This window comes from Macrobrachium nipponense, chromosome 40, assembly GCF_015104395.2.
Source record: "Macrobrachium nipponense isolate FS-2020 chromosome 40, ASM1510439v2, whole genome shotgun sequence".
Classification (NCBI taxonomy): Eukaryota; Metazoa; Arthropoda; class Malacostraca; order Decapoda; family Palaemonidae; genus Macrobrachium; species Macrobrachium nipponense.
Genome location: NC_061101.1, coordinates 31217996 through 31231552, shown reverse-complemented (window position 1 = coordinate 31231552; position 13557 = coordinate 31217996). Strand labels below are relative to the sequence as shown.

The 13557-nt window shown below is 39.2% G+C and overlaps 1 protein-coding gene across 4 annotated transcripts in view; it reads left to right on the top strand.

Moving 5' to 3' along the window:
- The window catches only part of LOC135212060 (lysophosphatidylcholine acyltransferase 1-like), a 167534-nt gene extending 154465 nt beyond the window's left edge, over positions 1-13069 (top strand). For all 4 annotated transcript variants that reach the window (XM_064245401.1, XM_064245400.1, XM_064245402.1 and 1 more), the window contains exons 9-10: positions 9725-9965; positions 10061-13069. In XM_064245401.1, the coding sequence (XP_064101471.1) occupies positions 9725-9965; positions 10061-10194 (375 nt within the window). In that variant the 3' untranslated portion in view covers positions 10195-13069. The remainder of the gene's footprint in view (positions 1-9724; positions 9966-10060) is intronic.
- Positions 13070-13557: the final 488 nt, after the last annotated feature.

The following is a 13557-nucleotide window of genomic DNA, read 5'->3' as shown; positions in this document are numbered from 1 at the left end:
CCCAATCACATCTCTCAAGTTCACTCACCAAGGAAACTTGTGCCCCTGTGTCAACCAAACTACAGTACTCACTATCATTTACTTGGACAAACGTCACCATTTTCCCTCGAGTCCCATGCATACACACATTCACTACCACGTCCACCTGGTTATCCACATCACAATCCTCCTCATCACATTCATCCTCAGTTAATTCCCCTTTTCCACAATTCTGACTCAGATCTCAGATCCCCTTCACAGTCCCTTTTTGTAACCAACCAATTACAACCACATTCCCCCCCACTGAATCATCAAAACCCCACATTCATTACCTGTACTCACCCTTCCTCGATATTCAACCGGTCTGTCCCATCCAAAATACAACAACACGTTTATTCCAAACAACTCGGCTACTGCTGACAACAATTCATGCAACATTTCCCCTTGCCCACCTTGTTCCTCCACACATGCCACTTCCTTCTGCACATCACTCATCAACTTCACTCTCTACTCATTCACACTACCGGGTACCTCTTCAACCAGACCCTTACCTTCCAAGTTTTTCAATGCTGAAAACAAACATTCACACACTCTGCCATTCCCTTCAAACCTCTCTTTTACAACCAACCCCTCAGGTACCATATTCGGATCCCAGTCACTTTTCACAACACCACTGTCCTTACCATGCATCCTAGACATCGTATCAGCAATCACATTTTTACTCCCCGGCACATATTCTAAGCTAAAATCAAACTCACTCAAATCCTCAATTGTCCTTGCAATCCTAGCATTCACACTTTCCTTCTTGATCATATAAACTAACGGCCGATGATCTGTCCTTATGACAAATTTTACCCCATACAAAAACACTTTCAACGCTTTCACACAAAACCTTATTGCCGGAAGCTCCTTCTCAACCACCGAATACTTAAGCTCTGCTTTATTAAAAGCTTTACTCACATACGCAATCACTCTCAATTGTCCCTCCCCATTCACCTGTTGCCTCTGCACCAAGCATCCTCCCATACTAAACTTACTAGCATCAGCATACAACTCAAGCTTACTGGCATCCTCACTGTAGTCCGGAAAAGCCAAGGTGACGTCCCTAGCAGCCTCCTCTTTCAATCTCTCAAATGCTCCCACCATTCGCTCATCCCACCTCAGTTTAGTACAATTTTTCTTCCCGGTCCATTTAGTAAACGGCTTCCCTATACCCGAACAATCCCTAACAAACTTCCTCTCGAACTCAATCAAACCCAAAAAACCCTTTAACTCCCGCACTGTCCGGGGACGTGGAAACTCCTTTACTTTTTCCACAAACTTTTCACTCTTCCTTACACCACTTGCACTCACCTTATGACCAAGAAATTCCACTTCCCCAGCCAACCACGTACACTTCTCCAGCTTCACTTTCGCTCCAACCTCTTCCAACCGTTCTAACACCTTCTCAAGCAGTTCCAAATTCTCCTCAACAGTCTCACTTGCAATCAAAAAGTCATCTATAAACACAGTCGCCTTCCTTCTATCAAAACCAGCCAAAACTACATTCATCGCCCTCTGGAAGGCAGCAGGCGCATTAGCCAATCCAAAACTTAACCTCTTGAATTGATAGTGGCAGCTACCACTCGAAAAAGCTGTAATATGTAATATTTATTTATTTTTTTAATGAATAAGGTTTTAAGTTTCATTCACATCAGATTATCATCACGTTCAATTAAATTTCATTAATTATCAGATTATTTATTTCATTCCATTACGGCGCTGAATGACCATTATAGGTCCCAGTGCTTGGGCTTGTCCCTAAATTTCATAATCCATCCATCCATCAAGAGGCATCTGGTAATAGCCCCTTACCAAATCCAATTTTGTGAAAACACTCATCCCATGCATCTTATACACACAATCAGACACCACATTCATCGGGAATCGCTCCTTCACAGTCACTTCATTCACCTTCCTGTAATCCACACACATACTCAAACTCCCATCTGTCTTGCGTACTGGGACTGTGGGACTATTCCAAGCACTCTCGCTCCTCTTGATCACTCTCACTCTCTCAAGTTCCTCACACTGTTCCTCAATCTCTCGGGCAATAGGCGCAGAAAAGTGTCGGGGACGCTGATATATGGGGGTATCGTCATTCAAAACTATCTTGAACTCTGGAAGCTTAGATCCCCTGAAATCCTCGTCACCCCGCCTCAACGCACCCCGCCTATCCCACAACATCTACATCAACAGCTCCCTCTTGTCATCACCAACATTTTCATCCACCTCAATTCTTTCTCTCACCTCATCATACTTTCACTCATCACTTTCTTTCATGCTACCTGTCATCACCCGCCGCACCCTAACATATCTTTCGTCATCCACATCCACCAACATATACAAAAACCCCACACAATCACCTTCACGTATACCCCGCACTCGCTTTTTCTTAACACTCAGCAATGAGGCCACAAAAACCCGAGGATTCTCCATATCCAAAATCCTGTCATACACATGCACGCTCGCTCTTACCAACTTGTTCGCATCCACACCCTCAACCACATATGCACACTTGTCCCCTTTGACAATCCCAAGACTATCGGGCCACACAACTTTCACTCTAACAACTTCTCGTGGCACTTTTACACTCTATTTCGCAACCAACGGCAGTCCCTTCCATATTTTACTGCTTACCCCTCCATCCCTATCCAAGTAAAACTCTCCATGTACATTCCCCTTCCTATGCAACTCAATCATATTCCTGCTCGGATGGACCACCATCCCACACTTCTTCAGGAACATGTATCCCAACAACATATAATTATCACTCATTCCCTCGATCACATAAAAGTCACCTTCATCCATCACTACCCCTTCGATTTTTACATTTTCACGCAACATTCCCACCACAGGCATACCTAAATTTCCTATTCCTCGTACCTCCCCTTTACATTATTCATTCTTACCTCATCAAACCCATGTTTTCTCCTATATCTAATACTACTCCTTATCCTCTTCGCCTGTTCCACAATCCTGGCTTTCACACTGTCATAAGGCACATTCCCCCCACTCATCATTAACCCATACATATTCGACAAAAATCCCGTCAGAAAGCTACCCAACTCTCTTGCCCAGACACTCTTGTTAACCTCATACTTTGCCTCACATTACCTTTCATATTCCTTCAAAAAATCCCCTATGTCCCTACTACCATATTCCTCGTATTGTGCATATCTAGGTATTTCTCTCATATATACAGCCTTTCGTACTTCCCGCTCACTCTCACTTTCGCTACTAAGATTCTGATCCCTTTTAACCTCGTCCGATTACAGCAAATTAACTTCCATACTAACATCCCTGCTCCTGATTATGCTCTTCATACCCTTCTTTCTACCCACCTGTTTCCACTCACCGCTAATCACTCTCAGCCCTTTCCCCAATGTATTCAGTGCTAGTCTCATCCTGTCTGTCATCCTTACTAGCCTTCTTTCCCTCCTTTCCTTTACCTATCACAAACAAGTCACCTTCATCCCCGCGCTCTTCCACTGTCTTTACCACTTCTGGCCTATCACAAGACCTAGGAGGCCTACCTCCTACAGCTCCCTCTCCCATGAACCCCTTCATCATCTCCTGTACTGCATTCATCATCACTAAGAATTTTTTGTCCATTTTCTCAACCATTCTCCCTTCCGCTCCTTTCACTTCTTTCATTTCCACTTTTGCACTCCTTAGCATTCCTCTCATTTCCTCTAACTCGCTCTTCAGCTCCTCACACTACCCTTAACTTCTCATTATCCACTTCCAATTGTCCTCTTACTTCCCTCTCCAACCTCAACTCCTCCTTCAGCCTCTCCACCTCACTCAATCCTTCTATCCCAAACTTTCTCACCAATCGTCCTGCAGCTGCCACGCCAGCAGTCCCTGTTCGAGCGCCAAAAAAGAATGTGGCGGGATAACAAGCTTATGAGAAAGCAGCAAATCTCCCCCACATAAACTTAACCTGTCTGGATACCAAACCCACCCTCAATCACACTTTCCACTTAACACTACAAAATACAGCAGGGCAATTGACCCAATACCTACATACTGAACAAAAAACAAACAGGTACTCACCTCTAGCTTCTGATATTTAGGGCTAGGCTGTGCTGTCCACTGGCTATAGGCTAGCTGACACACAACCACCGCCGACAACCAAACACAAACCAACCACCCGAGACCCACACCCCCACAAAGCTCAATAACCCAACAAATCACTGCAGACGAACACCAAAAGCCTGAAAGAACACGACAACCACACGACTTTCCCCAGCACAACAACCCGCCAAAACCAACACTGCCCCAACCACCACTCACAGACACCGAAAATGCACCACCAACCTCCTTAACCTCTCACAACCAGACAGACGCACGCACAACAACTTCGCAACCCCAAAATCTATCAAATAACACCAAAACAAATAACCACCAAAGGATAACTACTGTCAAAACCAACTCTGACTTGACCAGACGCCGCGGCCTCACTCCTTATGGCTTATGACTCTCGTAACAGACTGCCACTGACTGTCTACAGAGCGCCTCAACAGACATGCTTCTGACCGCCATTTAACCACTCCCATTCATTCTTCCACCAGTCTCTCTCTCTCTCTCTCTCTCTCTCTCTCTCTCTCTCTCTCTCTCTCTCTCTCTCTCTCTCTCAACCTTTAGAGATGTTGTCAAATATAAACTATCATTACTCCTCCATAATGTGTATTATACAAAATGCAATACAAATTGGATCTTAAGCCTAATTGACAAAAGATACTAAATTACTCTAGCATCCTCTTTTTCAGGGGCGTCTCTCTCTCTCTCTCTCTCTCTCTCTCTCTCTCTCTCTCTCTCTCTCTCTCTCTCTCTCTCTCTCTCCTTCTTGCAATGTTTCATCCTTAAACTTGGAAGGACATCATCTGGCAGGTGTTGTGGGACTGAAATTCTTGTGAGAGTCCTACAGTATGTATAGTCTGTTGCACAGCTTGGTGTCCTTAGTGACGAATTCTAATTGGCTAACTGGCTCAGTTGTTGATCCCTTGTTGGCAGATGCCTCAAGATCAGAGGTGGGTCCTATGCGGATGCTGCAGAAGTCACTCAGACCATCATAAGTGAAGGGCGCCGCTCTGTGCAGGATTCTGATTATTGGAGGAGGTGGTTGCATGATGTCGCTACTCGCCGAATTGTCATTGGCTAGTTGCTGTTGCATGACATTATGCCAGGTGTAGTCTGGTGTTTCTTGATCTGGGGTGGTTTGTTCGGTGGTCATATCTGGTGTGGTATTATTTTGTACATAATAACATGTCTTGGTTTAGGCTTCTCCAAATGCTAGTACTGAATTCTGTTGTATAATCCAGCACACTGCACTGCTGGAACGTGTGATGAAGGGCTTTAACCTCATCCTAAGTTTCCGCTTGAACAAAGATGTTATCGATATACGGGCATATTTCTGGGGGCGCTGGATCCAGGCGAAGACTCATTCCTCGATGGTGCCCACATAGAAATTGGCGAATAGGACTCCTAATGGGGATCCCATTGCTATGCCGTCTTTCTGCCGGTACATATGCCTTCGGTGGGTGGAGAAGGGGGTCCTCTTTGTACAGATGTCCAGATGGGCTCACAGTGATGACTGGGATGTTGATGGGAGGGGTTGCCATTTCACTTTTTCAGGTGCCATCTAGAGAGGCTGCAGCTGTTGTCACTTCAATGTGTGCTCATTGGATTTTGGACAAGTAGCTTGCTATCATTATTGACTGAGTCCTTAACCTTTGCCCTGTGCCATGGCTATGTATTTTTTGTATTTTGTGTCTTGTGGTTGTGTTTTTCTGGATTTTGGAGAAAAAATATGATCAGCGCCACTGTGGGGGCTGTGGGGAGCATTGTGGTCATTTCATGTCTCCCATATCAGTAGACCCACATACATATTGCTTGAACTGTAGGGAAAGGGAATGTAAAGTTCCTTTCCCTGTGATGAATGTGGTTCTGGAACCTCACCTCAGTGGGAGAAGTATGGTAAGACAAGGAAGAAGGCAAGAAATATTTTGCTTAATTTATCTGACTCCTTGCCACTGGCTGCATTCCTCTCCCTCCCACACCTGACTCATCCTTTGTTGGGCGGGTCCCTCCTCCTGGATAGCGTCAGTACCCTAGATGTTGTGACACTAATTTTTAGTAACTAGAAATCAATCTATCAATTGATTCCCTCTTGGGGTTTGATGCCTGTGGCGGAGCAAGTCGATCTTGTGATTTTTCCCCCTGCCTCAACCACCCATCCAGTGTGCAAGATAGCTAAGAAGTCTGGCAAATAAGAGAAAAGGAAGAAATGTTCTCATTGTTTTTCCTTCCTGTCATCACTGTTATCTTTTAGTTCACTATCTTATTCATTTGGTGTTAGATTCCATCGAAGAGGATGACTTCATGCTTCGATATACCTTCACGTTGTGTATTTTCAAGTACCGATATAAGAGTCCTCTCAGAACTACCTCTGCTTTGTCTGTTCCGAGACAGTTGTCAAAGCTGTATGCTTCAGACTGGTAATTGCTCCTCTTGCATTTACTCAAGTATTTACTGTATTCTCGCCTTGAGCCCATTTGAAGGGCACTCATATTCTGCAGTAACCAGGACAAGTGGTTAGTCTTGGCTTTCTCAAGGGTATGCCTTTTTTAGGAGAGGGATTGTCTGCTAGCTTTTAGTGTCAATCTGAGGACTGTGATCAACTGGAAGAAGCCTGATCTCCTACCCAAGCAGCAGATAAGGTATTTAGGTATACTCTTGGATACAGTAGCATTAAGAGCCTTCCAGGTGAGGTCTCACCTGAGTAACCTTAGGGAGGTAGCAGTGGTCCCTGCTATGATGTCAGGTGGCCCCAGGTTGTTTGTCATCGTAAAAGAAGTTTGTTCCCTATGGGTGGAGCCACCTTCAGTTGTTTCAATGCTAACTGATGCAACATTGGTCTTCCTCTTAAGATCCTCTTCCCAGATTGTGCCCTGGAGTCGGGAAGTGAAAGAAGACCTTGCATGGCGGTTAGACCAGACACCTCTTAAAGGGAGTTCTGCTGAGTTCCCCTTCTTCAGAGATGCTTCTGTTTATGGGCACAATGAAGATGGGATGGGTATACACCTGAGAGGAGAGTTCATCTCAGGTGAGTGGACAGCAGACACTGCATCTGCATCTGCACATCAGTTTCTTGGAAATGCAAGTGGCCTGGTTAGCATTGCAAGTATTCCAGGACAGTTTTAGAGGGCTCGTAATGGTGTTGATGAGAAAAAACATAACTGTAGTTGCCTATGTCAACAAGGGGGGAAAGTGTCTCATACCATGCCAGTTGCCATTTCAGATTCATGATTGGGCGACTCTTCAAGCCATCAAGTTATTGGCCAGATTCATCCTGGGCAAGGGAAATATTCTGGTAGATAGTTCAGTCACTGGAGTTAATGAGGATATTGTGGTCTCAACGACCCCTAGTAGTGGAGAAGTTATTCAAGTTATGGGTTCCACTTGCAACTAGACTGGACAGAAAATTTCCTGATGTGTTTCCTAGTACCAGACCTTTGGGCATTGATAAAGGATGTATTCCAGTATCCCTGGGACACTGTGGATGTATACTACGCTTTTCCACCTCTCAATCTCTAGTGTTAGTCACCCCAGATCTTCGGATGACTCTGGTGGCTCCTTGTTTGCTACGTTGAGTTTTATTAGGATCTTTAACATTTTCAGTTTAATCCTTATTATTAATGTTTAAGGATTTGCAATATATTCTATTCATCAAGATCAAACCCTACATGCCACCTCTATGAAAGTTTAAGAATGTTAACTCAGTGGTCTGGTTAAACTGTTAATGTAAATATAAAGATGCTAGATAGATGAATGACCACATTGAATTAAAAGATGAGGAGTCATGTAATCCCTTAAACCAAATTGAAAAATTTCATAGCTTTTTCTTGGATGCACATCTTAATTGAATAGTGATCCTTAACCGTTTGCAGTGCTGTAAAGATGCAATGAAGTGACTCTCCTACAAGAAAACTGTTTGACTGAAGAGATATTTTATAGATAATTAATTATTCATTACCACTTTTCATTAGAGACAGACTATTTACTGGGGCTGTCAACCAAAATACGTATAAACTTAGAACTTACTCCTACTTGGATAATGCACAAAATTTTTTGTGGAATCCAAAACTCCCACTGTTGTGAGATTTGCTGCAATATTTCCAGGTAGTAAAAATAATTTCTCATTTTCTAACATGGCCTCATTATCACAGCAGAATTGTAATTCCATTAATTCTAGATGTGCCTCTGGATTGAATAAAAATTAATCCAAAAGATCTCTTAAGCCCAGCAACTCAAATAGTACTTCAAACTTGAATTCATGATGTGATGTACATATTGATATACAATGAATCCCTGTTCATGTGGGCTTTAAAGGAATTGAAGATGAAGTAGAAGCAGCCAAGTCTGGAACAATAATGACTACTGTATATCAAACATGACAAAATTTTTAAGTAATTTGTATTTTTCCTAATATACAAACCCTCGAAGTTGGCTACCAGGAAGGAATCCCCTCCATCCAGTTGATATGCATTCACTTCACCTTTTGGCCCAGGAAGCAGAATGAGGGGTAGCTAGAGGTAAACCTTTTATATAAAGACCTCAGGTTTGAATGTTATGAAAAATACAAATTCCTTTAAAAATTTTTCATTTGTTCCTGTGTATACAAACCTTCTGTCTTGACATACTCCTTGGTGGGAGGATTCTGAGCAAATCTCTGTGCTGACTGGTAGTTTGCCTTACCTGGGGCCTTTTTCCTGGTCATGTAAGATCAAAGGAAGAAGACCCATGTCTTTGATCTGTTGAACATGTGTGATGTTCAGCTGACAGACTTCTGGGCCTTTGAATAAATGGAAAGTAATGTTACTGATTCAAGGATAGGCTTGGATGATCCCACGTTGTCGGGGACAATAAAGCTGAAGATAACCAATGTGTCTGCTCATTGTCAGTCCCTCTCTCCCTTTGCTAGAGAGAGGGTATCAGTTGCATCTATTAATGCAAAAAGAGCTAGAATATAGATAGCATACTCAGTCATCTAGAATGCCTGCATTCTAGTTGCTAACTGTCCTGTAGATGGGTATCAAAGAGGAAGGAGGTGGCCAGTCGCACACATACCCTCTATTATTTGCAGCCGTAAGCCTTAGGCAAGATGCTACCTGTCCTAGTACGTATGGATGAAATTGTCAGTTGCTTTTTGACTATTGCTTTGATGCTGTCAATCATAGTAGTAAGTTGGATGTAACTTTGGAATAGGTAACTGTAGTCATTGTAATAATGTAAATAATGAATTATAAGTAGGATGAATGCAGTTTTTTTTTTTTTTTTTTTTTGAGCAGGTTTGGCTAGGTAGCCAATCTCTGTTCCTGACTTTATTGAAATAGGAAATTATTAGCAGGTGGTATACAAATGATAAAATGTTGTTTCCATTGTCGATTTACAGTTCTGATTATTGTTCATCTTACCTCTTCCTCCTTTGCTCTTATGTGATCGAAGGAAGAGATCAGATAGCAATACGTGTTGAATTTCATTGTGGAGGTGTAGGTAGTAGGCTCCATTTTCCAATAAATATCCATATTTGTAACCTCTTTAAAAAGAGAAGTATGAATATTACAGAAGCAATTATAAGCAGACATAATGTTAAGTGCTTTTGTTATCCATACCTGGCATCCTGAAATGCTTATTTCAGGATAACTCGGGAACCATAGATTTTCGAGAGTACCTGATAGGATACTGCCAGTATTCCCAGCCAGCCAATACTGAAGACACACTGAAACTGGCCTTCAAGCTGTTTGATAGAGGTGGAAAAGGGCGAATTCTCCTTGATGACCTCATGAAGGCACTGAAAGCCTCACTGGATATGACGTCTGAAGAAACGACAAGAATATTTAAGCAAGCAGATCAGGACAACAAAGGATATATCACATTTGGTAGGTGTAGAGTTTTATTTCCCTTGCAGTGATCTTGTGAATTTATACAATGCTAATTTATTTAAGGATTTCTTTAACAAAAACTATCCTTTCAGAGGACTTTGAAGCTCATGCAAAGAGGAAGCCAGAGTATGCCAAAATATTTTTGACATACCAAGAAAGTGTCAAGAATGGCACCAGATCTCGCTTTGCTCATCAAGCACCTGTAGGCAAGGAGAAAGCAGAGTAGATGTGCACTTTCAGCACTGCAGTGTTGTATGATTTTCTGCATATTATTGAGATGGGATGGCACAGCCAGGTGTGTTGTTCTATTGAAAATATGCATAACAGTGGTAAAGGCAGTGGTTAATTATCATTGTAAGTGAATAATTTTGTTTCAATGTAAGTTTGAATGTAGAAAATTAGAAGGAAAATCCATGAACTTTATTTTTGGTATAAGCTTTTGGAAAGGTATGTATGACTATCTATCCAAAGTGTAAATTTGTAGATATTTTGCTCTGTGGAAATTCTCCTTTTGTAGGTAGTTATTTTACCTCACTTGTTTTAAGATTTGACACAGCCTTAATTAAGGATGCTTTTTCTCCAAATACAGGATGCCACCATATATATCAAAGATAACCAATGTTATTCTTCTTTAAGTAAAACTTGAGAGATTGATGTGAAAGGCCACCCTAGACAATAATTGTTTGTTTTACCAAAGAACTGAACACTTTTAACTCTTGAGGTACTATTTTAGATGGTGATTCCCACATCACCTAGACACAAGCTCATAAGACCAAGTATTTTTAACATTCACAGAGTATGATATGGCATAAGTCATGCTGGACAGTTTTTCAGTGCAGCGTAGGATTTTCTCGTCTGTAATAATTGTTTATTTTTCTAGAAAAAATTTTATGCTTTTTTGAGTTCTGAAGTTTTTATTAAGTGACACGGAGGAGAAAAACTAATAAAAGGATCAAGACCAGAAAATGTTTCAGAGATGAAATAAAATTCTCAAGTTCAAGGCTTGTTCTTTAAAATGAGGTTTAATCAATCTATCTCAAGGATTTTATTTGCAGTTTCACAAATTAAGAAAAAAAGTGTCGGCATTTTTGCTTTTAGCAATTTCAGGTTCCCTTGAGATCTTTTTTGACTGTGGGGTTGGTGTAAGTTAGTAATGATGAGAATGAGTTTTTCTTGTATAATGAAAAGGAATCATAGATAGAAAATTTCAGTTTACGAATAGTCTATGGAAAATACTGTTGTTCTTTGGCCAATCCCAGTAAGAATGCTTTGAAGTAATCAATAGAGATCTAACTTAGTGCCATAGGTAAAAAGGTTTGACTTATAGTCCTTTTTCATGGTTTCATGAATTGTAGAAGTAAATGTTCTATGAGATCAAGATTAAACCCATAATTCATCTTAAACAATTGCAGTTCTATTTTGACTGATATTTTAAAGCTCTTCAACTATATTAAAGCGTAAAAAGTTGTTTATATCAGGGTCTCTGTAGAGAGAAAATCTGTTCTGTTTGGTTTGTCATGGATCTTGGCATAATATGACTTTGTATTGATAATGAATATCGAACCAGGATGTTATTACAGTATCTAGTAAGAAAAGAGATGCATCATGGATGTTTGACAATACGTAGTAAGGTGGAATTCCAGAAATGATTGTAGAAATCTTTTTTCTGGAAAGCTTATTGCTCCTGACAGTAAATATCAAAACACTTTTGCTCATTAGATAGATATCTAACCTAAGAGTCATTTAATTTTCAATAGAAAATATTCTTAGAAACAATCCATGATTGTAATTAGTATTTATATTTTTAGACCTTGTTTCATGGAGCATAACAAAGTACATTTCATTCTTTAGTATAGTCTTTTTAAGAATAAATTGTTCTCAGTGGATATTTTCAACATATTTCTCTTTTGTTATTTTTTTACCACAGTTAATGCATGTGGTTATAGATAGCCTTTATAAGGCGTTTTGTCTTTGTGCTGTTAAGATCTACCACTCGCTGGCTAAGGGCCATTTGAGTTTGAATGTACAGTAGTTTATTAGCACAGGTTCAGAGCAGCTGCAAGCCAACGTTACTAAATATAATGATAATGCTAAAGTTATTGCTGAAAGTATTTTGCATCTAACTTGTAATTAGCTAGTGCAAAAATATGTGAAAATTTTCAAGGTTAGCCTGTGGGCCAAATATTAATGCATAATGTTGCCTTTAGAAATATTTCCATGTACATACAGTATTAGCAAATTTTCGAAGTACTAGACAGAATTGCATAGGCAGTGAATCAAATATCCTTCAAAGTTCTCTTCATTATACTATTGTAGCTCAGGAAACTTTGTTTTGGTTAAAAAGGGAATTTAGATTATTTTAGTACTGCATTTTAAGAAATAATTATATTCAATTATGCTAATCTAGTAAAGACAATACAACAGCAAGTTTTTTTGTTACTGACGTGACTGATGTAGTCTAGTTCTGGTGCCAAATTATAACAGGTTGCTGTGATTTGATGCTTTATACTGTTGTAGGAATTAAAGTTACAGTAATCTACCAGTTTTTCTCCATAATCATTACTGTAGAGATAAAGTTATTAGGTATGGTTCAGCTACATTTCAAGTGTTATTAAAATACAGAAGGATTATTGTAAGTCTTACAATAGATAGACTAGGGAATCAGTATTGTGTGTCATTTATCATTAGAGGATAATATCCACATTAATGGTATAATCTAGAGAAAAGACCATTCTTATGCTCACAGAAACTAATGTAGAGTTCTTATGCTTTACTATGCCATTCATAGAAAATGGCTTATCAGCCCGTTACTGTTTTGGAGATAGATAGCTGTGATAAAAATTTATTATAATAATCCCTGAGGGAAGATACTAGGCATGTAGAACCAAATAATTTCCTCCTTTTTTATCAAATTAATTGAAAACCATCTTCAAATTAAATTTTTCAAGAAATGTGCCATGAACAGTGGTATATAAAGCATAACTGGGTGGACTGAAGCTGAAGCCTTGAAGATTCCAGTGATGTCAAATGACATGTAAATTTCGTTCTTTGAGATTACGATCAAGTAACAAGGTGTCATCTGTAAGAGAAAATGAACCATAACTAATTATATTAATATATATATATATATATATATATATATATATATATATATATGCATGTATGTATATATATATATATATATATATATATATATATAGATATATATATATATATAATACGTATATATATATATATATATATATATATATATATATATACGTATAGATATATATATATAATATATCATATATAGATATATATATATATATACGTATTATATATTATATAAATATATATATATATATAGACTATAGATATATATATATATATATAGATACGTATATATAGTATAATATATAGATACGTATAGGATATATATATATTATATTATATAGATATATATAGATATATATATATATATATATATGATATACGTATATATATATATATATATATATATATATATATGATATATATAGATATATAAGATATATATATTAACGTATATATTATATACTATATATAATATATATATAAATATATATAT